Raw genomic sequence first — 10,742 nt, 5'->3', positions numbered from 1 at the left:
GGAGTTAGAAATTGTAGGACAAATAGACGGGGCTCAGTTCCCAGGGTCTCTGTCAGCTCAATCAGGTGGGGACTGGGCCGGGCCTGCACACCCCGTAGTAGCGGGGGCCTGGCCGGCTCCCCCTTCTGCAGACGATTGTCCTCTCCTGATACCTCAGGGAGGATGGGGCCTGCAGTTCCAAGTCTCCCAGGCCAGCTTCTCCCAGGCCTGGCTGAGGAAGTCCTTCCTGAAGTGTAACTTCCATCCGCTTCGCTAGGGGCTGACTGGAAAGTCATTTCACACAGACCCCGACACGCACACACCCCCACCCCACCCCACCCCTGACCTCCTGGTGCTGTGAGAGCCTAGGAGGATCCAGCCCCCCTTCCGTGGCAGCAGCGGTGGGAGTGCCCATCTCAACTGTGCTGCTCCTATAAAGCCATAGGGTGCTCTACAGGTTTGCAAAGTGCTTTATTGTTGCTTTAGAAGTTAGATTGCAAGAAGGACTTCCTGGGGTAGAGTGGAGACGCTGACCATGAAGGCCTGGGAAAACAGGGTCCCCGCCCGGTCCCCGAAGGGTAGAGGCAGGGGAAGGGCACTGGACCTTGGGCGACCTCACCGCTAACTCCCCCTGTGAATGTTCAGGTAGGGGTCATCCATGGTGCCCTGGCCTGGGGGCACGTGGCCCTTCCCAGAGGAGATTGGGAAGCTTGGCTTTTGCATGTGGGAACTCAAGGTTTTTAAAGCACTTGCCTTCGACCCACGCCAGCTGGCAGTCCCATCAGGCCCTTCGCTCCTGGCCCCAGTGGTGAGGAGCCCCCCCCCCCCCCGCCAACGCCCTGGGCTCACCTGTTGGCAAGAGGCACCTGCTCCGATACACCAATGACTGCCATGTCCCTCCCTGCCCTAGACCCCAAACCCATCTCCCTCTCCCCAGCTCGCTCCTTGCACCCCACCCAGGGACAGGACTCCCCCTGCTCTTTTTGTCCTAGGAACCCCGCTAGTTTGGGATGGTAGCGTCTGGGGTGGGGAGGGCTTCCCCTTCCCCACTCGAGGGTGCGGGTGGGGTCGGGTGGGTGGGTGGAGACAGCCCTGGGGCAGGGGGGATGGTCTCTCCACTGTAGAAAGTAGAGTAGGATTGTGGTCAGACTTATAGTGAAGACACGAACAAATCCACCAAGGCAAAAGATTTTTCAAAAGCAAACTAAAGGCGGGAAATGAAACAGACCCATGAATAATCAAAGTGATGTTGCACAAAACGCAGAGAAACCAAGAAGGGGGAGGGTTAATGTATTAAATGTGCTATTAAGAACTTAATTTTATTAAAAGTATTATTACTTAAGGCCGTGTCTCTCCATGTGTCAGTCTGCGCCGGCTCTGGTGAGCCGGGAGCAGGTGCGCCGGGTCCGGGTCCGGGTCCGTGACTTGGGGCCTTCTCTGGTGTGTCTCGGGAACCCCTGTGGGAACTGAGCGCCCAGCCACCCTTGGGCTCCTGTTTGCTCCCTCCTCCTCCTCCTCCTCCTCCTCCTCCTCTCCTCCTCGCGGCTGGCATCCAAGGCCTTCTACCCTCCCCTCCTCGGCAGAGCAGGAGGGGGCGAGGCTGGGTGTAGCACCTCTTGGCTCCATGGAGGAAGAGCAGGAGACAGAGACCCTCCGCACTTACCTGCCATTGTCAACCCATCCCTCCTCAGGGCCAGGAAGAAACTGTTGAAGAAAGGATACTTCCTCCACCTTTGGGGCTTAAAACCCCCTGTGGAGCACGCACACTGCTGGCCCTGGCTCCCCCTTCTCCCCTGCACCCCCCCCCAGGCTCCTCCTCTTGCCCCTGGCATTGGAGTGACCTCAGTTCTTGGCATCAGGGCCCTGGGCACCAGATGGCGCCCGCCGATGATTTTCTTTGTCTCGCCTTCCAGATACCCCCTCCCCTCCACAGCGTCCTCCCTCCCCCACCTGCCCTGGGGGCTGGCAGAGGGAAGGGCGGCACCTCCTGCCCCCTTGGCACTGTCCCCAGACCACAGAACTCCCCAGGCAGCTGGCCCTGGGGAGTGAGTGTGTGTGTGTGTGTGTGCAGTAAGCAGGGTGTGGCGGAAGGCAGGGTTAGGGACTCAGGAGAGGGGCTCAAGTTGAAGGGGAGTCGGGACCAGGCATTGATACAAAACACGGCTTTATTGGGCCCTAGGGTGCACGGGGGTAGCAGATCACAGGGACCTGTGTGGAGGCGCGTGAAGACCTCAGGGCTCTGGGGATAGTGAGTTGGGAACCAGACACCCTGACTTCTAGAACGGAAGGGCAGGGAAAAGTCCCCGAACTGCGCTGGGGTGGGGGTGGGGAGAGGCCGAAGTCAGAGGTTGATGCAGCAGGCCCTCTTCTGCCCGGGGCCGGGCTCCTGCCCAGCCTGGGCACTGCCCAGGGCGATGGCATTGCTCCGGGGGCTGTTCTGGTTCTGCTTGGACACCTTCGCAAAGATCTCTGGGAGGGCAGAAGGCAGTGGTCAGGCTGGAAGCAATTGCAGCGCCCATGCTCCCCAGCCCACACTGCACTCTTCCAAGGAGTTATGTGGGAAGGAAATGGAGTGTGGCCACACAGGCCTCCTCTACTTACCTGGCCAGAGAAGAAACCAAGACTGAGCCCCTCCCTCTCCCCCTCCCCCTCCCCCTCCCCTGGTACAGGAGGGGGAGGTGCCAGCAGCTCTGTGGAGGCCTCGACCCACAGAGGGGCCGAGTGGGTGTCTGGGGGTGCCGGGCAGAGGCAGGCTCTCACCTTTGAGAACGGTCTCAAAGGCCAGCTCCACGTTGGTGGAGTCCAGGGCGGAGGTCTCCAGGAATAGCAGCCCATTGTTTTCTGCCCAGAAAGAGAACCCGGAGATGAGCGTGATAGACAATTGATGGTCACGATGCACTGTGCTGTGTTCGAATCATGACATGCTCGTTTCACCCTGAAAACCACCGATGAGGTAGGTTCGGTGAGGACCCTGCAGCCCAGGCACAGAGGGCTTGCTCCGTGTCCCACCTCTAGGGCCGGGCCAGGAGGAGACGGGAGGCTGGGTCAAGACACGCGGGTGCTCTGCACCGCCGTATCTGCCGTACTGTGCCGCTTCTGCACCTAGGAGACTCCTGGGCAAAAGGCGACTGCCGGTGGGTGTGGGGAGGCAGGCTCTGTGCTAGGATCTTCAGGCATTGCAGAGTGGGGCTGCCTTCCAGAACTGTCAGTGAAGAGGGCCTCAGGGCAGGGGTCGGGACCCAGCGGGCGACCCTGAGAAGCATACAGGGCTCCCAGGACCGAATGGCACGAGTGTAACTGGCGGTCCTAGGGCTGGGAGCAGTGTGGGCAGAATCGGGAGGTCCTACCAGGCTCTCACCGGCAAACATGCGGGCCTCTTCCGTGGGCACCTCGCGGGCCTGGCTGAGGTCACTCTTGTTCCCCACGAGCATGACGACAATGGTGGCCTCCGCGTGGTCATACAGTTCCTTCAGCCAGCGCTCCACCACGGCATAGGTCTGGTGCTTGGTTAGGTCGAACACAAGGAGGGCCCCCACCGCGCCACGGTAGTACCTGGGTGGGGGCAGGAAGGATGCGCGGAGGTGATCGGAGAGGGGCGTCAGACTCAGAGAAGAGCCAGTGGGATGCCAGAGATGGGGAGCAGGGAAACTGAGGCCCAGGGACCCAAACCCCCAGGGGACAGCCCAGGGCTCCAGTGCCCACTTACTCCCAATGTATTCTGTCAACCGAGTCTCCCAAGAGGCCAAGGGACTAAGTGGTGAGGGTGTGTGCCCCGTGGGAGTGCGTGTAGCTAAGAAGATCCTGACTTTTCCTGCCTCGTAGCAGGTGCTACCCTGCAACCACACACACATGCCTGGTGCTGACCCACAGTCTCTCTCAACTTCTTTTTGTCCTCTGAGACAAAAAGGTGCCAGGGCCAGTACTGTGCCAGTACTGTGGCTTAGGGGGTTAAGCCGCCATCTGCGACATCCATTGGGTTGCCCGTTCGAGACCCGGCTGCTTTACTTCTGATCCAGTTCCCTGCTAATGTGCTTGGGAAACAACAGAAGATGGCCCAACTGCTTGGGCCCCTGCACCCATGTGGGAGACCTGGAAAAAACTCCTGGCTCCTGGCTCCTGGCCCCAGTGCTCTCTGTCTCTCCCTCTCTCTCTAAATCTGCCTTTCAAATAAACAAAAAAATCTTTGAAAAAGCAAATGCAGGAGACGGCACTGTGGCACAGTGGACTAAGCCTCCTCCGATCCCATATGGGCACCGGTTCAAGTCCCAGCTGCTCCTCTTCTGATCCAGCTCTCTGCTGTGGCTTGGGAAAGCAGTGGAAGATGGGCCAAGTGCTTTGGCCCTTGCACTTACGTGGGAGATCAGGAAGAAACTCCTGGTTCCTGGTTCTGGATCGGCTTACCTCTAGCCATTGTGGCCATTTGGAGAGTGAACCAGTGAAAGATGGAAGATCTTTCTCTCTGTCTCTCCATCTCTCTGTCTGTAACTCTATCCCTCAAATAAATAAATAAAATCTTAAAAAAAAAAAAAAGTGGATGCTAGGTCCAGCCTTGTGGTTGCAGAGCACTGTGCTGACATGAGGGGGCGCCCTCGAGCCGATCCACACAGCTGGCTCCTATCCCCACTCCAGCTGGATTTCACTTGGGCGGTGTTTAAACAAGGATTCACGATACCGCCTGACTCCTGTGGGACTTTGACGGTGACAGAAAGTGTCAGATGTGCAATGCCTTCTACCCTCTGGGGCACATGGAAGAGACTTAGCAAATGGTGGCAATGATTCCTGGTTTTAGCGCTGCTGGCCCATACCATGACATCTGTCTCACAGGACTTCTGCCTCCTGTGATCCCCAGGGCCAGGCCCCAGAGGCCCACGGCTTAGTGCTCCCCGCTGCCTGCCCGCTTGGAGGTGCTCTCGTCCTGCCCAGGATTCCCACGCCCCAGCAGCCCCCTGGAGCCCAGGCTCACGCCGAGGTGATGGCTCGGTACCGCTCCAGGCCAGCTGTGTCCCAGATCTGCGCCTTGACAGCGGCGGTGCCCAGCAGCACGGTGCGGGTGGAGAACTCGACCCCGATGGTGGTGCGGCTGTCGTGGCTGAACTCGTTGCGCGTGAATCGGGACAGCAGGTTGGTCTTCCCCACGCCCGACTCGCCGATCAGCACCACTGAGGGGGTGGACAGGTGAGGGCTGAGCGACAGGCTGGGCTGGGCGCCCCTGACCCACCCAGGCTTGGAGGGCCTGTCCATCAAGAATGAGGAGTTGCATGGAGAAGACTTGGGAGGGGGGGTGCCGGGTCTCAGCCCCTTCTAAGGCACCTGTCCAGAGGGGCAGTAGGGCCAAGAGTTTAAAATGAAAAAAGAGCTTCAAAGGGTTAGCAGCCTGCTGCATTGTGGTGTGGCTGCAGAGTGAGCTTGTGTTTCTGACGCCTGTGGGCTGGTAATGGGGCCGTGAGGGTGGTTACTGGGACAGGGATGGTAGGAGGTCTGGACCCTCAAGTATGACAATGAGAGAGGTCTTCCCTCCCCTGGCTCACTCCCCAGATGGCTGCAATGGCCAGGGCTGGGCCAGGCCAAAGCCAGGAGCCAGGAGCTTCATCCAGGTCTCCCACGTGGGTGCAGGGGCCCAAACGCTCGGACCATCTTCTGTTGTTTCCCGAGAACATTAGAGGGGAACTGGATCAGGAGTAAAGCAGCCGGGTCTCGAACGGGCAACCCAATGGATGTCGCAGATGGCAACATCCCAGGTCGTTAGCAGGGAGCTGGATCGGAAGCAGAGCAGCTGGAACACTGGGATGCTGTGTTTGCAGGCAGCTTTATCCCCTACCCCACCACATGGGCCCCTGCCTTTGGAGTGAACACACTTGTGCTGGGGAGGCAGTGCTGTGGCCCAGCAGATCCTTGCAGTGCTGTGTGGGAATCCCTGGCTGCTCTACCTCACATCAGCTCCCTGCAAATGTCCCTGGGAAGGCAGTAGATGATGGCCCAAGTGCTTGGGCCCCTGCACCCGCATACAATACCAGGATAGAGTTCCTGGCTCCTGGTTTCCACCTGGCCCAGTCCTGGCCCAGTCCTGGCCCAGTCCTGGCTGTTGCAGGCATTTGGGGAATGAACCAGCAGGTGACAGATTCTCTCCCCCCCCCCCCGTACCCCCCACCCCCACCCCCGCTCTGTAGCGCTGCTTTTCAAATACATTTAAAAATCAAGCAAAATAAGAATTTGTGTCTGACACCAGAGTGCCTGAGTTTGGTTCTTGGCTCCAGTTCCTTCCTCAAGCTTCCTGCTGGTGCAGACCCCAGGAGAGAGCCATGACGGCTCCAATATTCAGGTTCCTGCATTCACGTGGGAGACCTGAGTGGTGCTCTTGGCTCCCGGCTTTGGCCCTGGCTGTTGCGGAATTTTGGGGAGTGGATGAGTGCTCCCTTGCTCTGTCTCTCTCTTTTTTTCTGTCCAATACATAAGCAAAAATTAACAAGAAGAAAGTTAGGATCCAGGCGTCCCTAGGAATGCCATGGGTGTTGGACCAGCTCTGTGTCCATCAGCAAGTTACTAAACCTCTGTGAAGCTTCTTTTCCATATGGAAAGTGGGAAGAAGAATGGTCTCCACCTTAGGGGTACATGGAGTCCTGGGCCCAGGTCTCCCCACTGTGGGTGAGCCGGGGCCTGGGGGGAGTGTCAGGGGCTGGTGTCCGTACAACTCACCCATTACACCAGCACTGAGTTGAGCACCCAGGATCAGAGGAGGCCCCTAGGGTGGCCCCAGGGTGGCAAAGTGGTGCCCAAGAACTGGGACTATGTATTTTGGGCTGTGGACTCTGTTCAGCCTGTGACTAGCTGGGCGAACTTAAACAAGTGGCTCACCTTTTCTGGATCTCACTCCTTGTTTATACAATCTATAAAGGCCCCCTCTGACATAAAAATGCAGTATTTGTGTTGGCCATGAAAGAGTTGTGTGTGTGTTTGTGTGAGGGTGCTTTAAGGTTCATGGAAAATGGAATTAAAAGATAAGTTTATTCCAGTGCAAAAAATTTGTGAAGTCTATGCATCGTTTGTCATAATATGCATTTGTCATAAACTTTTTAAAGACCTCTGGTGTGTGTATTCTGTTGTGTGTGTGTGTATGCACACCTGCCTCTTCCCTGTTGGGAATGCTGCTCCTAGTTGCTCCAGAGTTGCCCAAGAAAAGTTCTTTTGAGTGCTGTGGCTTTGTGACCTCAGGGAAGCTAATTACCCTGCCTCTAAATCTCAGTTTCTCATTGCAAAACAGAGATTCTGTTGGTTAACACGGTTTGAGCGCCTATGTGTGTGCCAGGCACCGTGCTACAGGCTCACCAGTACTCACTAAATCTTCACGACAGTGCTGTGAGGCGAGTACCACTCTGTCCTCATTTTTATCAACAAGGACACAAACACTCCAAATAACACAGCTAATGCAAACACAGAGGTGTGCCGTCCAGATCTGCCGTCCAGCACCTGCCCATCACCCCAGCCCCACACGCTGCAGGCAGTGCAGGCAGCTGCCAGCCTCAGGCCCCCAGCTCCTGCCACGCCCCTGCCACAACAGCGGCCTCATTGAAGTCAGCCTCTCCTGGGCAGCCCGCACCCCGTGCCTGAGCAAGGTGAGGCTAGCAATGCTCCCGCCCTCGGCCCTGACTGCATGGAGCCTGCGTGCAGCCCAACTTCTCCCTGTGCCCAACCCTGTTTCCTCCCCTGCCTTTCACCAGTGTTGCTCTAACCTTCTCGGTGGCTGCCTCTGGACACTGCCACCTGCTACGATTTGAAAGTGGCAGAGCTGAGACCTGAACCCTGGCTGGGCCCTGACCATTGGGCTGGACTGCCTCTCAGAAGGAAAGATGACTTTTGGGGGGCATGTTAGGGTTTTTAATGAGATACGGGCTTGTACGGAGGAAGGGCTAACCCCCAGCCTGTCGGCGTCCTTCCTGGGAAAGATGCCGGGAGTACAGGTTCCCCAGCTTGCATGAGGGTGGGGCTGAGGCTGGGAGAGGCAGTGGGGTGGGGTGGCTGGAGGGGGAAGCATTGACTCTACCAGTCGGCCCTGTCCTGAAGGAGGCGTGGAGGTTGGGTTGGGGAACACAGAAGGGCCAAACACAGGGGCTGAGATAAAGAAGCAGGAAAGATACACACACACATACTTGCAGGGACAGCCAAGTGGAACCCAGTGCCTGGGGCCTGAGTCCAAGGAGTCTGCGGGGCGGGGGGAAACAAAGCTACGGCCCAGCAGCAGTAAGCAGTAGCCGGCCAGCCCCTGCCTGATGTATTACACCTGCCCCTTGTATGTCTCCCCCAGCCCTACGGCGAGACCGCTCTCTCCTTTCCTTTTCTATACACCTGCCCGGAAAGTTGACTCTCTTTCCCTCGTTCCCAGGGGGGAAGTCCTTTCTGAAGTCTGACCTCCATCTCCGGCGCTGCAGGGGCTGACTCTTGGGAGGGGGGCGGGGAATCGGGCAGGGGAGCCTAACTTGGCACTTTCAGGGTGATCAACACACTTGGCAGCCCCTGGACTTTTGCCCTGAGACCTGCCCCCACTCCCCCTGCAGCTTGCTTTCTTAGCAGGAGGGCATGATGGCCCTGGGGGTCCTGGGACCTGGATAAAAACACAAGAGGGGCCCTCTCCGGCTGTGTCTGTTCCTTCCCCGGCCTCTCACACTTCCTCCCTTTGGGGACCCGAACTCACCTTTGAAGACAAAGTTATAATCTTCCTCCGTTCCGTTCCCCATCTTGGCTCCGCATGGAGGGTGCAGGTGTCTTTGGGTGGGTCGGGGGTGGGGGGCAGAGGTGACAAGGCTGTGCGCTGGCTCAGTACCCTCAACCCTCGGCTCTCGGGAGACCTGGGCCCGCCCCTCCTCTCATTGAGGGTGAAGCGACTTCTCCAGCCGGAGAGGAGGCCAGGCAGGCAGCTTGGGGTGCAGCAAGGAAGCGGGCAGACGGAAGCTGAGAACAGGAAGAGCGGGCGACTGGAGACCTGGGGCCCAGGTGGGTGGAGAGATGATGACGTCAGACAGGTTAGACAGGTTGGGTGTCTGCTCTCCCTGCTGGGCTCCCGGTGCAGCAGAGCCAATGCTGGGGGGGCCAGAGTGGGGGAAGAAGCTAGGACAGGCACAGGATCTTCAAAGGGCTGGGTCCACACGGATCTGTGGCGAGGAGGTCGAGCCACCAGTGAGAACTAGGTCCCCCTAGGGCGCAGAAAGCCCCTTGGCTTCCTGCTTCTCCTTCAGAACTTCTGGTTGGGGGGTTGCTGGGGGCGCTAGAAGAAGGGCTGTTGCTGGTGCGGGGCCGGGCTGCCAATCACCTGCTGCAAGGCAGAGCTGTGGGAGCCGCACTGCTTCCCTCCCTGGGACAGCTCTCGGCCTGGGCCAGGTGGAGCTGGGACTTGCAAGCTCCCTGCTTCCCTACACAGACCTGCTTTAAGGACGCTGGGTAGGGGAGACCTAGGGCAGAAAGAGCCTGCTGGGGCAGGACCTGCAGGTGAGGCCTCTGAGAGCCCTCCTAGTTTCTTTCACTCCCTGCACAGGACTGGAGACACACACTCACACCCAAGCCAATGCATCTTGTTGAGGCTAGTGTTTGGTGCACTTGTTAAGTCACTGCTTGGGCTGCCTGCCCCCTGTATCAGAGTGCCTGGTTCAAGTCCCGACTACTTTATTTCCTGGTCCAGCGTCTTGCTAACAAGCACCCTGGGAGGCAGCAAGTAATAACTCAGGTCCTTGAGTCCCTGTCACCCAAGCTGGGAGAGCCTGAGGAGTCCTGAGCTCCCGGTTTTGACCTGGCCCGGCCCTGGTTGTTGTGGGCATTTGGGAATGAACCAGCAGATGGGAGATCTCTCTCTCTCTCCCCTTCAAATAAAAAAAAAAAAAAAAATTTAAAAGGCATCTTTGGGGCTGGCACTGTGGTACACTAAGTTAAACAGCCACCTGCAACTCCAGCATTCCAAATGGATGCTGGTTCAAGTCCTGGATGCCCCACTTCTTTTCTTCCTCTTCTTTTTTTAAAAGATGTATTTATTGGCCGGCGCCGTGGCTTAACAGGCTAATCCTCCACCTTGTGGCGCCGGCACACCGGGTTCTAGTCCCGGTCGGGGCGCCGGATTCTGTCTCGGTTGCCCCTCTTCCAGGCCAGCTCTCTGCTATGGCCCGGGAAGGCAGTGGAGGATGGCTCAAGTGCTTGGGCCCTGCACCCACATGGGAGACCAGGAGAAGCACCTGGCTCCTGCCTTCAGATCAGCAAGATGAGCCGGCCGCAGCGGCCATTGGAGGGTGAACCAACAGCAAAAAGGAATACCTTTCTCTCTGTGTGTCTCTCTCTCACTATCTACTCTGCCTGTCAAAAAAAAAAAAAAAAAAAAAAAAAAAGATTATTTATTTATTTACTTGAAAGGCAGAGTTACAGAGAGGCAGAGACAGAGAGAAAAAGGTCTTCCAACCACTAGTTCACTCCCCAGATGGCTCCAACAGCTGGAGCTGGGCCCATCCAAAGCCAGGAGCTTGGAGTTTTTTCCAGGTTTCCATGTGGGTACAGGGGCCCAAGGATTTGTGCCATCTTCTACTGCTTCCCCAGGCCATAACAGAAAGCTGGATTGGAAGTGGAGAAGCCGGGTCTCAAACTGGCGCCCATATGTTATGCCAGCGCTGCAGGCAGCGGCTTTACCAGCTGCATCACAGCACCGACCCTGACTGCTCCACTTCTGATCCAGTTTCCTGCTAATGTGCCTGGGAAAGTAGCAGACGATGGCCCAAGTACTTCAGCCCCTGTAC

The 10,742-nt window shown here is 57.7% G+C and overlaps 1 protein-coding gene across 1 annotated transcript; it reads right to left on the bottom strand.

Annotated features, from left to right (window-relative positions):
• Positions 1–2,320: 2,320 nt before the first annotated feature.
• On the bottom strand, positions 2,321–8,708 carry RAB25 (RAB25, member RAS oncogene family). Its single transcript, XM_062193656.1, has 5 exons — positions 8,666–8,708; positions 4,943–5,138; positions 3,338–3,531; positions 2,740–2,820; positions 2,321–2,448 (listed from the first exon to the last, which is right to left on the bottom strand). The coding sequence occupies exons 1-5, from the start codon at positions 8,706–8,708 to the stop codon at positions 2,321–2,323; spliced, it is 642 nt and encodes a 213-aa protein (XP_062049640.1).
• Positions 8,709–10,742: the final 2,034 nt, after the last annotated feature.

The sequence above is a fragment of the Lepus europaeus genome, chromosome 5, assembly GCF_033115175.1.
Source record: "Lepus europaeus isolate LE1 chromosome 5, mLepTim1.pri, whole genome shotgun sequence".
NCBI lineage: Eukaryota > Metazoa > Chordata > Mammalia > Lagomorpha > Leporidae > Lepus > Lepus europaeus.
Note: the sequence above shows the minus strand (reverse complement) of the source record. Positions and strands in the feature narration are given on the sequence as shown.